General features: G+C 43.3%; 1 protein-coding gene and 1 pseudogene across 1 annotated transcript in view; one reads left to right on the top strand and one right to left on the bottom strand.

The window, feature by feature from the left end:
* STX8 (syntaxin 8) overlaps positions 1 to 18,250 on the top strand; it is a 240,326-nt gene that overhangs the window by 48,288 nt on the left and 173,788 nt on the right. Inside the window, exon 6 of the mRNA XM_065897507.1 lies at positions 15,006 to 15,098. Coding sequence (XP_065753579.1) covers positions 15,006 to 15,098 — 93 coding nt within the window. The remainder of the gene's footprint in view (positions 1 to 15,005; positions 15,099 to 18,250) is intronic.
* On the bottom strand, positions 5,995 to 6,640 carry LOC136138350 (ADP-ribosylation factor 1 pseudogene; annotated as a pseudogene).

Here is an 18,250-nt window from a genome sequence, read left to right as displayed (position 1 = left end):
CTGTAAGAGAGGAGGGCACAGGGCAAATCACTTCCTGCAAGATTGGAGAGAGAGGAGAATACAGGGAGTCACAGCTTACTGGAGCAGAGACTTCTGAGCAGAAGCCAGTGTGGGAACCAGTTGGGTAGGAAAATCTGAACTGTCATTGATGAGTGGCTGGAGGCTCAGTGTGGACAAATCTGAGAATTAAAAACTCCAGGGGACCCAGTCATAGTGGGGTCCTCACAATTGTGTGAGATTCACCTCTAGGAGCTCTACCAGGTTCTCACAGTAAATACCAGAGAAAAATCCCCTCCTGTTTCTGGTGGAGAGAGGGGAAAAGGAACCATTTTGGAATATGCTAGAGCACTCTGTTCTTAACAAGATTTCATCCTCAGGAGAAACTACTTAACCAGGACCTAACTTGCTAAATTATATCAGTCTAACTGACTTGGGGGAAAGGAAATGCCTAACTCTCTAGCCCACTAGCCATCCTGTCCCACCTAAGTGGCAAGGGGAGGAAAAAACTTTGAGACCCTTGTGACATTCACAGCCCAGAGACATGGACTCACTAAAGACTGGGACCTAATGATAGGACTGTAGAACACTTGCTTAATGCCCACACTTTACCACCACCTTTTACTAAAAGTCTTTTTACAGCAGTACGTCTTACCACATACATCCTGTCTAATAAGAAAAAATTACAAGGCACACCAAAAGGCAAAAAAACATAATTTGAGGAGACAGAGCAAGCATCAGATCCAGACATGCCAGGGATGTTGGAATTATCAGACCAGGAATTTAAAACAATGATTAACATGCTCAGGATTCTAATAGATAAAGTAGATAGCATTGAAGAACAGATGGGCAATAGAAGCAGAGAGGAGGAGCCAAAAAGAAATGCTAGAGGTCAGAAACACTGTAACAGAAATGAAGAATGCCTTTGATGGCCTTATTAGACTAGACATGGTTGAGGAAAGAATCTCTGAGCTTGAGGGTATCTCAATAGAAACCTCAAAAAGTGAAAAGCAATAAGAACAAAGATTGATATAAAACAGAACAAAATATCCAAGAACATTGGGACAACTGCAAAAGGTGTAGTAGACGTGTAATGGGAATACCAGAAGGAGAAAAGAGAGGAAAAAGCAGAAAAAATATTTGAAACAATGGCTGAGAATTTCCCCCAGGTTAATGGCAGACACCAAACCACAGAGTTAGGAAGCTCAGAGAACACCAAGCAGGATAAATACCCAAACATTTACACCTAGGCATGTCATTTTCAAAGTACAGAAAATCACAAAGATAAATCCAAAAGAATCTAGAAGTAAAACAACACAAAACAAAAAAGAACCCCTCACTTCTAGAAGAACAAATGTAAAGATGACATCTGACTTCTCAGAAACCATGCAAGCAAGAAAGTGGAGTGCAATCTTTAAAGTGTTGCCGAAAAAAACCCTCCAAAACAATCTCATCAATCTAGAATTCTGTACCTTGTGAAATTATCCCTCAAAACTGAAGGAGAAATACTTTCTTAGGCAAATGAAAATTGAGGAAATTTGCCAGTAGACCTGCCTTGCAAAAATGGTTTAAAGGTTATTTAGAGAGAAGGAAAATAATATAGATTAGAAACTTTCTACATAAAAGAGCATGAAGAAGGAATGAAGTGATAAGAAAAAAAGTCATTGCCATACTCAAGGTCATCTAGGTTCTCTCCTATGTGATCTTCTAGTAATTTTATAGCTTTGTTTTACTTTTAGATTTATGATTATTTTGAATTTTTGTCAAGAATGTAGGGTCTAGATTCATTTTTTCACACGTGAATGTCCAGTTGTTCAGCAACATTTGTTGAAAGACTGTCTTTACTTTGTTGTGTTTTCTTTGCTGTTTTATCAAAGATTGTTGACTGTATTTATAAGGGTCTGTTTCTCGGTTCTCTGTTCTGTTCCATTGACCAGTACCACACTGTTTTGATTACTATAGCTTTATAGTAAATCTTGAAGTTGAATAGTGTCAGTCTTCTAACTTTGTTTTTCTCCTTCAATATTGTGTAAGCTCTTCTGGGTCTTTTGCCTCTCCATGTAAATTTTAGGATCAGTTTGTTGATATATACAAAATAACTTGCTGGGATTTTGATTGAAATTGTGTTGAGTCTATAGATCAAGTTGGGAAGAACTGATACCTTGACAATATTGAGTCTTTCTATGTATGAATATGGAATATTTCTCCATTTATCTAGTTCTTTGCTTCCATTCATCAGTTTTGTAGTTTTTTTATTTAGATCTTATACATATTTTGTTTGATTTATACCTAAGTATTTCACTTTTGGGGGTGCTAATGTAAGTTGTATTGTGTTTTGAATTTCAAATTCCACCCATTCGTTGCTGGTATGTAGGGAAGAGATTGACTTTTGTATATTAACCTTGTATCCTGCAACCTTGCTATAATGACTTTTTAGTTCCTGGAGATTTTTTGTCAGTTCTTTTGGATTTTTTACTTAGGTGATCATATAACCTGCAAATGAAGTTTTCTTTTCTTCCCAATCTGTATGCCTTTTCTTTTCGGATTGCATTAGCGAGAACTTCTAGTACAAGGCTGGAAAGAAGTGGCGAGAAGGGACATCCTTGTCTTTTACCTGACCTCAGTGGGAAAGCTTTGAGTTTCACATCATTAAGTATGTTGTTAGCTGTGGGGGTTTTTGTTTTTTTTTGGCTGCATTGATCTTCGTTGCTGTGATCGGGCTTTCTCTAGTTGTGGCGAGTCGGGGCTACTCTTCGTTGCAGTACGTGGGCTTCTCGTTGCGGTGGCTCCTCTTGTTGCAGAGCATAGGCTCTAGGCATGTGGGCTTCAGTAGTTGTGGCACGAGGGCTCAGTAGTCATGGCTCACAGGTTCTAGAGCGCAGGCTCAGTAGTTGTGGTGCATGGGCTTAGTTGCTCCACTGCATGTGAGATCTTCCCGGACCAGGGCTCGAACCCATGTCCCCTGCATTGGTAGGCAGATTCTTAACCACTGTGCCACCAGGAAAGTCCAACTGTGGGGGTTTTGTAGGTATAAAGTTGAGGAGCTTCCTCTCTATTCCTAGTTTACTGAGAGTTTTTATTAGTAAGGGACGTTGGATTTTGTCTGATATGTTTTCTGCATCTGGTGATATGATCATGTGATTTTTCTCGTTTATCCTGAAATCCTATGTGTTGGTCCATGGTTCCACCCATTAGCTGTTTGTAAACAATACATCGGTGTCCTAAAAAGCACCATATGTCATAGCTGATTGTTGATGGGGAAACTCTTTGATGTGGTACAATTTTGATGAGATGATTTTGGAGACATGAGGATGCCCTAATGACACGGATTTGTCATGGTTGCAGCATTTGAACTTGTTGTATAAAAAGGAAATCTCTAGGTCTATAACCTGGCAATGTTTTATAACCCTGTATATTAAAGATGGCTTTCTCATAAAATCCAGAACCACACAGCCCTATGGTCAAACATTTGTGATGTTTGTGCCTCGGCTTTTAAAGGTGCTGTGATGGACGGTTGGCATGCCAGGGTTCGAGAAGAGTGGATGGTTTGAACTGCTTGCATATACCTGTGCAAAATCAACTGGCTGCCTCTGTTCCTATTTTACTGTAAATTTTATGGTACTGTTCCTGTTGCATTCTCCAGGGAGCTTCTCTGTAGACAAACACCCCCCCACACACCGCCCCCGCAAGTGGTGGAGATGCTGGTGTCTGAGTTTCCTGGTGTATCCAGGAAATCGTTTTAAATCAACTATACTCCAATAGAAATTAATTTTAAAAAGTTGCCAGAAATGAAAAAGTGGACATCACTGCTTTTATGATGATGTGTCTCTGCTTGCTTTTTCATTTCTGATTGTAGTTGTTTGTGTCCTTTCCTTTTTTTCATAGTTGGCCTGACCAGGGGCTTATTGAACGTGTTGATCTTTTCAGAGAACCAGCTTTGGTTTCACTTGATTTTTTTCTCTCTTGATTTCCTGTTTTCAGTGTCATTGATTTCTGCTCTAATTCTTAATATTTCTTTCCTTCTGCTTATTTTGGATTTAATTTGCTCTTCTTTTTCTAGTTTCCTGAGGTGGGAACTTAGACTATTGATCTTAGATCTCTCTTCTTGTCTAATATATGCATTTGCTGCTATAAATTCTCCTCTATGCACTGCTTTTGTTGTATCATAAATTTTGATAAGTTGTGTTTTCATTTTCATTTAGTTCAAAATATTTTTAAAGTTCTTTTGAGACTTCTTTGATCATGTGTTATTTAGAAATATGTTGTTTAATGTCTACGTATCTGGGGATTTTCCAGCTATCTTTCTGATGTTGATTTCTAGTTCAATTCCATTGTATTCCGAGAGCAGAACTGTGTGATTTCTGTTCTTTTAAATTTATGAAGGTATGTTTTATGGCCAAGAATGTGGTCTATCTTGGTGAATGTTCCATGTGAGCTTGAGAAAAATGTGTATTCTGCTGTTGTTGGATAAAACAGTCTGTAGATGTCCATTACATCAGCTGATTGATAGTGGTGTTGAGTGTAACTATGCCTGCTAGATCTGTCCATCTCTGATAGAGGGGTGTAGAAGTCTCCAACTATGATGGTGGATTTCTCTCTTCCTCCTTGCATCTCTATCAGTTTTTCGTCTCACGTAGTTTGCTCTGTTAGGTGCATACACATTAAGGATTGTTATGTCATTTTGGAGAATTGACCCCCTTATCATTACGTAATATTCTTTAACCCTGATAACTTTACTTGCTTTGAAGTCTGCTCTGTCTGAAATTAATATGGCAACTCCTGCTTTCTTTTGATGACTGTTAGTATGGGTTATCTTTCTCCATCTATTTACTTTTATTTTTTTAATAGTTAGGAGATTTTATTCTAATAGCTGTAATCACAGTGCTTGTTTGTCAAAACGAAAACTGAAAACAAGTATACAAAACAGTTGATTACTAATTGTGTATTGAAAGCAAGTAAGAGGTTCTGCAACATCAAAGTAGAGCGGTTCTGAGGTTTTCCCCAAGGTAAAGGTTAACAGCTCCAACTTCTTTAGTGTTTATCAGAATACAAAAGAAAAAAGTAGAGGTTATTTTCGATGGCAAATCTGACCCTTGCAGGCTGAGGGAGTGAAAGCACATGTAGACAGGGGCTCCGAGGGTCTGGGGTTCAAGGATGACCACCTGCGCTCATGCTGGTGGGACCCCAGAGAGCCCGGAGCAGGCAAGCAAGGAGACGGCAGGGCTCCTGCTCCAACCAGAGCGTTTCAGCCAAAGTGCCCATGCTGACCCAAGAAAGGCTGGGGTTCCTCCAAGGGGTCTGAGAGAAGTGGCTGCAGCCTCCAGCCCATCTCCTGGGCGGCCATGTAAACACAAACGCTATGTGGTGTGGGATGACCCGAGACGGAGAGAATCACAGGGACCTTACTGTGACCATGCAGCGTGGATCATGGCTGGCTCTGTCCCATTTCACATGCCCAACAGGAGATAGACCACCAGTGGACTGGACTCAGGCCATTACTACAGAACTTACACTAGGCACATTTCTCCCTTCTGTGTGTTCAAGTGTTCTCCTTATCTTGTAACTATTTTTTAAAAATGCACCGTGTTTGGGTTAAAAACCAACCACCAAAATGGATCTCAACACAGATCTAAAGCCCAAGAGGAGGAGCGTCCGGCTCATCTGGAACAGCGACCCCTGGATGACCCGTGTGCCTAAAATTCCTTCTCAGTACTAAACAGTGGGTTGATTTTCTTTTTACAGTTAAAAAAAAATAAAAAACTGAGTAATATTGCATAGGAGTACCAGAAACTGCCTCATTGCAGACAAAAGCTATTTAGATTAAATGAAAACCCAGTTGCAGGCAGCGTCTGCACATGTACAGTGTGGTGAAGCACACCATGACCGACCAGCATGGAGACAGCTTCTGGCCCTCACACCCCAGGGGCACATTTGCCACATGAGAGTAAAGCGAGGGTAGGAGGAGGGGAGTGAATGGGGAGGAGAGAGGAGTACAGCTCACTTCTGGTTCTGGAGGTGATTGGACAGCCAGTCCAGTCCCTCATAGAGCCCGTCCCCACTGATGGCACAGGTGGCCTGAATGTACCAGTTCCTGTGCCTCAGAGTGTAGACCCAGCTTGTCCGTGACCTCAGCTGCGTTCGTGGCATTGGGGAGGTCCTGTTTTTTAGCCAACACGAGCAGAACAGTGTCCCTGAGCTCGTCTTCTGCCAGCATCCTCATAAGCTCCTCTCGGGCCTCATTCACACGCTCCCTGTCTTTGCTATCAGCCACAAAGGTGAGACCTTGTGTGTTCTGGAAGCAGTGGCACACAGAGGCTGGATCTTGTCCTGGCTGCTCACGTCCCACACAGTGAAGCTGATGTGCTTGTATTCCACGGTTTCCACATTGAAGCCTGTAGTGGGAATGGTGGTCACGATTTCACCCAGCTTCACTTTGTACAGGATGGTGGTCTTTCCCGCAGCATCTAGGCCCACCATGAGAATGGGCGTTTCTTTTTTTGCCAGAAAGGCCCTTGAAGAGGTTTGCAAAGATATGCCCTGTGCTGTAGACTGGTGGGAGCAACACTGGGCACAGAAGCCCTTGGCGGCCGTGGCGCAGCTGCTGCTCAAAGGCAGGCGTTGGTTTCGCTCCCACTCCATCCATTTACTTTTAATCCATATATTTCTTCATATTTAAAGTGAGGTTCTTATAGACCACCTATAGTTGACTCTTGTTTTTTGACCCACTCTGACCGTCTTTGTCTTTTAATTGGTGTGTTTTTACTTCTTCATTTCAATCTGGATGTCTTTTTTCTTTCTTGCCTTATTACACTTGCTACATCCTCCAGTACAATGTAGGAATTATGAGAGCAGACATCCTTGCCTTGTTTCTAATCTTATGGAGGAAGAAGTATTCATTTGAAAGCCAGATGTGAGTTTTTCTTTGTTCAGTTACTAGATATTTCTTTCTAAAAATATTCTTGAGATTTTTTTTTTTTTTTTTGCTGGGATGCAGTTATTTGGGTCTTGCTTTGTCAGGTGGACCAGAGCAGTGTTTACTTTAGAGGAAGGGTCAGCAAACCATGACCTATGGGCCACATCTGGCCCACCACCTGTTTTTGTATGGTCTGCAAGGTAAAAAATGGCTTTTCCATTTTTAAATGGTTGAAAAGAGTCAAAGAATATTTCATGACTTGGAAAGACTGTATAATATTCAAAGTTTAGTGTCCATAAATAAAGTTTTATGGGGAAACAACCATGCTCATTTATTAGTTATGGATGCTTTCCTGTGACAATGGCAGGGTTGGGTAGCTGCCCTGGAGACCATATGAACCAGAAAGCCCAAAGTATTTGCTCTCTGGCCCTTGATAGAAAATGTTTGCAGACTCCAGTCAAGAGGTGATTTCCCTCACTCCTGTGCTAGAGCCATTCTGCATACCCTCTCTGATGCCCTTTGAATTATGAGGTGACCTGGTGGGTAGGGATAGGAATTATGTGTGCAATTCCTGTGAGCTCAGAGAGTTATTCCTTCTAAGGCTTTCAGGTGGTTCTTTCCCCAGCCTTAACTTCCTCACACATCTGCCCTGATCAACACTCACCTGAGGTCTCAGGGTGGACCCTGTGCAAATCTCCAGCATTTTCTCTCTGTGCAGCTCTCTGGTACTGTGGCCTACGTACTGTAGCCACCTGGACCTGTTTTTTGGATTCTTAATTCGGGGAGACTGCTGGGCTCTATCTGGGATCTGCCTTCCCCACACCATAGCCTGGGAACTCTCAAGGCGATGGTGTGGGGGACAGAGAGCTCCTCTCATCTGTTTCCCATGTCTCGGGGACCACTGTCCTTCATTTCCTCATGTCTGCATCTTGAAACTGTTGTTTTGTGTATTTTGCCTGTGGTTTTGTGTTTTGTTCTCCAGTTGTTCGGGGCCAGAAGTAAATCTGGTCCCTGTCAGTCCCTCTTGGCCAGAAGCAGAAATCTAACTCTGTTTTGAACTCCCTTTTAACAGTGAAAGTATCTAGTGAATGAAGCACTGTTCCTCCCATGTCACTCTAACTCTTACCTATTTCACCCGTTTTCGGAAGTAAAGTGAAGAAATTAAGAACAAGGCCGATTTTACTTTTCAGGATTCATGGTTCCTGAAATGAATGTCTTACTAGCCAGTACTGATGAATTTTCTGGGCATGGTTGCTTTGTACCAAGAAAAACTTTTCAGTCAGGAAAAGTATCCCTGCCCCCGAGGAGGTGCCTCATTCAGAGATTGCTGTGGGCTAGGTGTGAGAGGACGCCGCGTGCAAGTGTTTGTATTGCCTCCAAAACCGAGAGCACCCTTACTGAGATGCCCACCCTTTGGAAGTCAGCTGGCTTTTGGGGTTTGGTGGGGGGGGAGTAAAGGAATGGAGGGAGAGAAGCAGCATATATTATAGGTCAGGATGTTTCTCTACTCTTCCCTTTGTGTTTTGAAATGCTCTATCCCCCCCCCTTCCTTGATTTCCTAGCAAGCTGTTTTTCAGGGATAAACACAAAAATGGAAGTCATCTTTACATGAAACCCTCATTAGTCTTTTCTCTGCCCCAGGAACCTTGGTGATGCGCTGAGGTTACCATGGCTCTGCTTCCTGGCCAGGTCCCGCACTGGAAAAAAAATACACAACCACAAAGCGTCGCTTCTGACTTCCTTTTGCCCGTGGAATCTGTTAGCCTTTCTGTACTTTCGTTGACCTTTAGAAAATACTTGGAAAATCATCCTGAATAAGATTTTTTTGGTAGACCTTAGACTCGAGGCAATGAATGCCTTCCTTCCCTGACCCGGAAGCTAGGCCTCGTTACAGCCAGTTAGCCGGCCTCAGCTTCTGTGCTGCCTAAGCCATAATTTGAGGCGCGAATGGACGTTCAGCAGGAGATGGGTGAGGTGATGACAGTAACTGGATCACCTCAAAAATCCCTGTGAGAGGGACTTCCCTGGCGGTCCAGGGGTGAGGACCTGGTGCTTCCACTGCTGGGGCCTGGGGTTCAATCCCTGGTCGGGGAACTAAGATCCTATAAGCTATGCGTAGCGGCCAAAAAAAAATTCCTGTGCTAAAACAAGGGAAGGTGCTTTTTTGGTCAGTACAGACCCGTTTCTGAGTCAGCTGGCGGGTGGCAAACATTGGAGAATTGTTCTACCTCTCCCCGGGAGGTCCCTGTTGCTCGGGCTTCTTAATTAGTTCCAACTATTCTTACCGTAGTCTATAGACGTTCTTTCTAGATTCTAGCAGAAAGTGTGCATTCGTTCTGGGTTTCTGTGTTCTTAGGTCTCTTAGTATTTTCATAGAAATAGCGGTGGGGAAGGTGGCCGGCCGGGCTGCGTCGTACCCTGGCACATCTAAGCAGCTCATCTTTGAACACTTGCAATCATAACCTCACAGATTTTTCAAGATAACCTTTCTTGCAGCTGTCACCTAGAGCAACATTCCTTCCCCCCCGCCACCCCGAGCTTAAAAACATCTGTTCCTAGAACTTGCTCTAAGAGTCTTTCCAATGTAGTGATTATCTTTACCCAGCTTGACCTCGTCTACTTCCCCTTCTTCAAGGAGAGCTCCTATATATCACATGTGGGAATTTCCATCCCTCCTCTCTGGGCACTGGACAACACAGCATCAGCTACTTTTTCTATTACCTAAACTCAGCTGTCTAGTATTAACGAGAAGTCCTTCCATATATATGTAGCAGAGACTGTATTTCTTCGTTCTACAGACCTAGAGGATCTTTCTGTGGTCATTCCTTCGTTTAAACACCTTTATTAAATACTTGTTCTATACCACCAGTTGCACTCTGAACCAGTTGGGCAAAACCATAGGAAAAGAAGACACAGCCCCAGCCCTTGGGGCTCTTGTCATGTGCTCAGTCGGGGGCCTGAGGTTGCAGTTCTTAAGAATGTTCCTTGGTTTTATTTACTTGTTAAAATGTTGGTAACTTGTTGCTTTTGACAGTTTCAAACATGAAAGTGGAGAAAGTAAGATAATGATTCTGTCTTACCCATCACTTGTTTCAGCAATTATCAACCCATAGCCCATCTCATTTCATCTATATGTCTACCCACCTACCCATCCCTGGATTGTTTTTGAAGCAAATCCTAGACATTGTACAATCTCACTGGTGAATATTCCAGAATATAACTCTAAAGCATGTCTGCAAAAGATAAGGACTGTTTTTAAAAAACAAAAACATAACCACCATGCATTATTACCCTTTATAAGTTAACAATTCTTAATCTGAACACCGACTGGATATTTGATTTCCCTGATTGTCCCATGATGGGCTTTTTTTTCAGGTTGTTCAATTCAGGATCTCAATATGGTCTGTACATTGCAAGTAATTGTTGTGTCCCTTAAGTTTCTTTCTTTTTTTTTTGCGGTACGCGGGCCTCTCACTGCTGTGGCCTCTCCCGTTGCGGAGCACAGGCTCCGGACGCGCAGGCCCAGCGGCCATGGCTCACGGGCCCAGCCGCTCCGCGGCATGTGGGATCTTCCCGGACCGGGGCACGAACCCATGTCCCCTGCATCAGCAGGCGGACTCTCAACCACTGCGCCACCAGGGAAGCCCCCCTTAAGTTTCTTTAGTAGGTAGGTGCCTTTGCCAACTTTTTTTTTCTTTGCTGTTTCTTTGTTGACAAAACAAGGGCATTTGCCTTATAGTTTCCCACTATCTAGGTTTGCTGTTTGTATCCACACACATTGTTTAATGTGTCCCTCTGTCCCACATATTTTCTGTAAATTGGTAGTTAGATTTAGTGGCTTGATCAGAATGACGTCTGTTACTTTGGACAAGAATACATTATGATGACTGTCCCTTTATTTTAAATCTACAGCCACCAGATTGTCCTCCCACAATTACATGGTATTTAGTTAGAAGATGGTTTTTCTGCATGTCTTAAGATAGGAAGTAGTCAAACACCTAACTATTCTGAAGCAATTGTTCAAAAAATGTTTGTATTGGTTTTCTACTGCTGCTATAATAAATTAGCACAGACTTAGGGACTTAAAATACAAGTTTATTATCTTATAGTTCTGTAGCTCAGAAGTTCCGTACAGATGCTACTGGGCTACGATCAAGGTGTTGACAGGGCTGGGTTCTCTTCTGGAGGCTCCAGGGGGAGGATTCATTCCCTTGCCTTTTCCAGCTTTTAGAGGCTACCCACATCTCTTGACTCCTGGACGCCTACTTTAGTCTTCAGTGCCAGCAAGTTTCATCTCTCTGACCCTTCTTCATGCCTCCCTCTGACCACAGCTGGGAAAGATTCTCTGTTTTTAAGGACTCGTGATTAAACTGGGCCCACCTGGATAATCCAGAGTCCTCTCCCATCTCCAATTCCTTCCCCTTAATCACATCTGCAGGGTTTCTTTTGCCATGTAAGGTCATATATTCACAGGTTCCCGGGATTGGGATGTGGACATCTTTAGGGGCCGTTATTCTATGTAGCGCAGTGGTCATCCGGTTTTTAAAGTCAATACCATTATAAAATTGAAGAATGATTAATAGAGTATGGTATGTTGCAGATGATCTGTTGTGATATCATAATGATTTAGGGTATCGATAAGGTAGGATAGATTATAGTAATGAGCTGTGATTACAACATCGTAGTAGTTTTACATGGTTCTGGGTGGCTGTCTGCATGGGTCTTGATAATCGTTGATATTTTTGCACGTAGCAGCATTTTATTTGGTTCACTGGCTCTAAGATGACCACACTGCCTCCCCTTAGAAATGCTGCTTTAAGACTTGTAGAAGCTCAGAAAATGGTACAAATGAACTTATTTACAAAACAAATAGTCACAGATAACAAACTGTAACAAATTTATGGTTACCAAGGGGGAAAGGGAGCGATAAATTGGGAGACTGGGATTGACCTATACACACTACTGTATATAAAATAGCTAGCTAATAACAACCTACTGTATGGCAAAGGGAACTCTACTCAATACTCTGTAATGACCTATATGGGAAAAATCTAAAAAGGGGCTTCCCCGGTGGCGCAGTGGTTGAGAAGTCCGCCTGCCGACGCAGGGGACACGGGTTCGTGCCCCGGTCCGGGAAGATCCCACATGCCGCGGAGCAGCTGGGCCTGTGAGCCATGGCCGCTTAGCCTGCGCGTCCGGAGCCTGCGCTCCGCAACGGGAGAGGCCACAACAGGGAGAGGCCTGCATACCGCAAAAAAAAAAAAAAAATTCTAGAAAGGAGTAGATATATGTATATGCATAACTGATTCACTTTGCTGTACAACAAAAACTAAACATTATAAATCAACTATACTGCAATAAAAATTTAAAGACTTGTAGAAGCTCAAGTCATCAATATTATTACATACACAGCATCTCTGTTATCTGGACCTTCTGTGTTTCTGAATTATAGGATGAAAATTTATTGTAGCACTTAAACATAGTGAGGAGGTAGTAAGTTCTTATAGAAATGATTTGAGTAGAGCAGAATGTTTAGCCCTCTTTCTGTTTTGCATTAGCAAGATAACCTTTAGGTAGTAAGGCAGATAATGAGTCAAGGTTAAGTGAAGAGTGTAGCATAGGTATTTTTCATTCATAATCTATGTCTATACTAGGTAAAGCAACTTCAGGACCTTAATGATTTTTTTCCTAATTGAAAACCATAGAGGAATCTCCTTTTCTCTTTTCATATTGTTTTACCTTTTAATTCGCATTGACACTTGACCCTCAGTTCTACAATATATATAGTTTATTTTGGGGATGCATTTGGAATTTTACTGTAACATCGGTCATCCTATAGCAGCACTAGGTTGATGATAGATTTTTCTTGGAGACCATCCAAGAGGTTGTTACTGAAGACCAAAAGGACCTCATTATAAAGCGATTTTGCTATAAAATGGTCCCTTGGAATGATCCCTAGAGACAGCAGGTCATTTGTACAGTTAAAAGAGCATGTAGTGTCAAAAATCGTTACTAAGGGGTCCTTACCGCACACCATTAGTTTAAATAAATTCCAGATGAATTAACAAGTTGTGTAATGGCTTAATTCCATAAAAAGACCAGGAAAAACTATATAAGGAGATGTTAATGTGATCCGGGGCAAGAAGACCTTTATGATTTCTGCTTTTGTAGATAGCCCTTCATGTGAAACAGACATTTAGAAAAAAAAAAAACCCATCAACAAGTGGAGCCACGAATGGCATGTTACCCTCACCCAGCAGAGTGCTTGGTGGAAAGAGTTGTTAGACTCAGCCTTGGAATGTTCTTTCCAATGCACCTGCAAGCAAAGGGAAAAAGTATTTATAAAGAGATTGGGACTGTCTAGAGTTAAAAAAAATTTTTTTTTTAATGATCTTGAGTAACTTGAGTTCTTTTCTCTTTAAATTTTCAAAAATTTAGAAAGGTAACACATTTTTTAAAAGCAAAAATGCTATTTTACTATACATTGTTTTGTATTCTGCTTTTTTTAAAAACCCAATAACATCATGAACTTCTTTTGAAATCAAAATATACCTGTACAGTATCACTTTTCACGGCCATATAGTGTTTCACTCTACGGCTGTACTCTGTGTTTGCTTGTTTGTTTTGGCCTCACTGCATGGCTTAGTGGGATATTAGTTCCCCGATCAATGATTGAACCCAGGCCCCCCGGCAGTGGAAGCACGGAGTCCTAACCACTGGACTGCCAGGGAAGTCCCTATACTCTGTTTTTAAACAAATCCCTGTGTTTGGGCATTAGGTTGTTTCTAATTTTTCACTATTATAAGTGTATCCATCTGGGTCCAATCAGGAGAAAGAAATTTGAACATGGAAAATGTAGTGTACGGAATTACTAACTATAACGGGGTTAGAGTAATGAGGGGTTAGCCAGCAGGAAGTAAAGAGACAGAAATAGCAGGTAGAAGGTGTAGTCACTCCCCTGTGGAGACAGAGCGCCCACAGCAGTACCCCCAGGGTTGAGGTGCAGATCAGGTAGAAGAGGGCACAGCTGGGGTTCACTGGATTTCAGAGAAGTCGCTGTGGTGCCGAGCTGGCGGCACTGCCTGGAGATCGGTCCTTAGGGTACTAGGGAATACCGTGCACAGGGAGGCGTCTAACTGGAGGCACTCTATTCCAAAACTGCCCAAGGAGGGGGTGTGTTGGGAGACGTTGCTGGCCTTGGCGTGCTGCTGGCCACTTCACACCAAAGGAGCTGCCAGCATGGCAGGAGTCTGTCAGGAGAGCACTGGAGCCAGGAAGCAAAACCCGTTTCCCCTGCAGTATCTCTGCAGTCTCCTCCACCGCCAAAGCTGGCAAAGGAAAAATTATTTAAAGGACCCAGATCCATTTTCACAGAGCAGTCAAAAAAGGGTGAACCTGGAGCTGAGAGACGATAAATTGAAAAGCGGCAAAGGAAGCAGTGTTTCAAGGAGTATCCTTGTATATACGTCATGGCGTGCCATCCAGATGTTTTGTTGCACACATTTCCTAGACATAGAATTGATCAAGAGGTAGGCACGATTTGCTCTCCAGAAAGATGTGCTAACTATTCTCCTGTGAGTTAGCACTTAGAGCTTCTTCACACTTTACTTAACCCTTGGTGTTAGCATTCTTCTTGATGCTTACAAATCTGATAAGTCAGGAAAAAAACACCTCAGTATTGTTTTTTGTTGATATTTTTAAAAAATTAGCGATGTCAGAGCTTTTTCCTTTTTTATTCTTTTGGGTGTTTCCTATCTATATCCTTCGCCCATTTAAAAAATTGGAAGATTGTCTTATTGATTTGTACATGCTCTTTATGTATCAAGTATCAGAATGTTTAACCGGTTATATAGTCAAATCTTACATTCATTTGTAATGTTTAAAATGTAATTCATCTGGAAATCATTTTAGTTTAAGGTCTGAGGGTTATAAGTGTTTAACTTTTTAATTTTGTTCCAATAATGTTAACTATTTTCTCTTTTTCTGACTGATTTCAAATGTTACTTTGAGCATATATTGAATTGTGTCTATTTCTAGACTTTAAATTGTTTTCCTTTGGTTTTTGGTGAGTTAATTGTCTCGCTTTTTCTTTCAGAACAGGACGCAGGCCTTGATGCCCTTTCCTCCATCATAAGTCGCCAGAAACAAATGGGGCAGGAAATTGGGAATGAACTGAACGAACACAATGGTAAGAAGACGTCTGAAATTGACCAGATTTGCCATTTAATATAAATGCTAAAGCCTTTTGTCTAACTGTTGAATGATTTTAATGTTACAAAACACCTGAAGTAGTTGAACAGCAGTGGATTTTTTTTTTTTTTTTTTTTTGCGGTATGCGGGCCTCTCACTGTTGTGGCCCCTCCCGTTGCGGAGCACAGGCTCCGGACGCGCAGGCTCAGCGGCCATGGCTCACGGGCCCAGCCACTCCACGGCATGTGGGATCTTCCCGGACCGGGGCACGAACCCGTGTCCCCTGCATCGGCAGGCGGACTCTCAACCACTGCGCCACCGCGGGAGCCCAACAGTGGATTTTTACATCGATGGTTTAATGCAATTGAGGGTGGTTTGTGGCACATTTAGATTGTAGTTACTAAACACTAGGAAAAGAAATTCGGTTAAAAGATGTCCAGTTTTCTGTAGCTGCTTTTAAACATGCTTTGTTTTGTGATCTGTTTATCCTGTGGGCTCTCCTTATGTGGTCACGGGGTGAAGTGGCTCAGTGCATCGTACACCAGCGCGGAGGCAGGGCACACTGAGTTGTCCTCTACACATCGGGGTGGGGGTGGGGGGCGTTGGCTCCTCTTCTGTCATAAATACCAGGCTGCAGGGCAAAAAAAATACTTGAAGATTTTTTAATTCAGGGCTTGATGTGACAAACCTGGCTGGAGAAAGATTAGTTTGCAAACCCACAAGCAGGATGGCTTGGGAGAGACAGCACTTTTAGTCAGGAGCCAACCCAGAAGGCTCTTGTGCTTGAGGTATGCGGTTGAGGGTGCAGGGGCATGAATGGAAGATGCAGCAGTAGGAGTGGAAAAGAGCGGATGGAGGCAGGGAACTGATGGTGCTTTTATCGCATGGACCCTGTCAGGGGAATGGGGGAGAGGGGGGTCGCTGGTTTGTGAGTGGAGATCCTAAGTCCGGTTTGGACCCGTCCAATGGGAGATGCCAGTGAGGAATCTGAGTCACAGCGTCGAGTGGACAGTGGGAGATAAGGTACTAGAGCTCGGCGAGAGGACAGGACCAAAGGGAAGAGATGTGAGCAGCTTCAGCAGCAAGGTGCTGGGTGGGAGCAGAAGAATAGTTGAGTTTCAGCGAGGCAAGCGTTTATCGAAGGCCCCTGCTAGGTGCTAAGCCCTTTAATCTGTGCCGTTTCATTTAATCAGCGCATAGCACTGTGAAGGTGATGTTATTGCTGTTTGTCAGAGGTGAAGCCCAGAGTGGCTGAGGGACCCCGTAAAGTCACCTAAGTTGTAAGCGATAGAAATGAAATTTCACACTAGCTTCCTCTCTAAGGAAGACAAAATGGGGAGAGAAAAGTAAAAAGTAAAAGGTTTCAGCTTGTGGTCATAGTATCATGGAGACTTACGGTGGAACGGCTTTCAAGAAAGGTTACCCTGTATGGGCGAGCATTGGAGCCCTGGGAGCGGGCATGCGTTCGCTCCAAAGCGGGGTTGCACCTGTCCGGTTACACAAGTCCCACTTTTCTTCATCTCTACAAAGGCTGAGTTCATCTGTTGCCACAGTACTATTCCATTCATCTGTCATAAATGAATAAAAAGTTAATTCTATCCATCTGCCATCTGTCATAAATAAATCACCGAAACAAATGGAGAAACCCTCTAGCTTTACCATCCTAATAGAGGTTCTTAATGGTTTAAGGACAGAGAGGAGGACAATTCAGTCCTTTCCTGATGGTGCTGACGTGAATGTACTAATTCATGTACTTGCATCTAACTCAGTTATTGGCCAGTTCCTTCCTTGAAAGACAGTATTCATAAGAAAATTAGCTCTGTAGGAAATCTGCCTGTCAGAGGTATAATTGTTCTTTATCCCAAGGAAATTTAGCCTGTTGAGTGGGTCAGTCTAGAAAGGACGCTAGCCACACACTGGTAGAGCACGTCCATCCTGTGATGTGCTCAGGTAAGCTATGTCCAGTAACCGTGGTCCATGGTCAAGGATGGATGGTGCCTATTTGGTGAGGTGACTTGCTGACTTCCCGGATGAGGTCTCCGTGCATTTTCTGGCATAAGCAGTCACACTGGCACGTCCATATCTTGTTCAGTAATCACCGTACTTTGCTGCGTATTAGAATCACCTGAGGACCTTCTCAGCCTCCAAAGCCCAGGCCATACCTGAGCTGGTTTTCTGCCGTTGCTGTAACGCATTACCACAAACCTAGCGGCTTCAGGCAGTGCAACCCCCTCCTCGTAGTTCTGGAGCTCTGAAGTCGGCTATGGGTCTCACTGGGCTAAAACCAGCTGTTGGAAGGGCTGCATCCCTTTCTGGAGGCTGTGGGGGAGAATTAATTTCCTTGCCTTTTCCAGTGTCTAGAGGCTGCCTGCATTCCTTGGCTTGTGGCCCCCTTCTCCACCTTCAAAGCCAGCAACGGTGGATTGAGTCCTTCTCGCATGGCATCACTCTGACTTCTAGCTTCTATCTCCCTCTTCCTGTTTTAAGGACCTTTGTGATTATGTCCGGCTCACCCGGATAATCCAGAATAGTGTTCCTATTTAAGGTCAACTGATTTAGCAACCTTAATCCATCTGCAACCTAATGCCCCTTGGCCGTGCAACCTAACATTCTCAGGTTCCGGGATGTAGATGTCTCTGGGGTGGAGGCTGGGGGGCGCTGTTCTGCCCAAGCATCAGTACTTCTTTAAAGCTCCCCAGATGATTTCAGTAGGCTGCCAGGTTTGGGAACCAGTGCCCCTGTTGAATATGCTGAGAGAATGTATTTAGTACGGTACTGTTCCCTTGCCTCTCGTATGCTCACATGACAGATGGAAAGCCCACCCATGCACAGACCCTTCGCCTGGTTATATAGTACACATCTGCCATCCTAGTCACGGAGACTCTCTCTTCCCATCACACGTTTTACCCCCATCCTTTCCACCTCTTCCTCCGTGCCTCCCCGGCCGTCATCTCCGTTCCAGACCTGGATGCACATATGTGTACATAGACAAACATGAGGTATTTTTCCATGAGTTGCCAAAATTAGCTGGGTTTTCTCTGTGGTGGCCTCCCACTGAGATTGCAGCTATGCTGGTGGTTTTCTGTTGTGCACATTTGCTCCTCAGAAATAGGGCAGAGTCAGCCATTTTCGTTCATAGGAACAGAGAGA

Source organism: Phocoena phocoena, chromosome 19 (assembly GCF_963924675.1).
Source record: "Phocoena phocoena chromosome 19, mPhoPho1.1, whole genome shotgun sequence".
NCBI lineage: Eukaryota > Metazoa > Chordata > Mammalia > Artiodactyla > Phocoenidae > Phocoena > Phocoena phocoena.
Note: the sequence above shows the minus strand (reverse complement) of the source record. Positions and strands in the feature narration are given on the sequence as shown.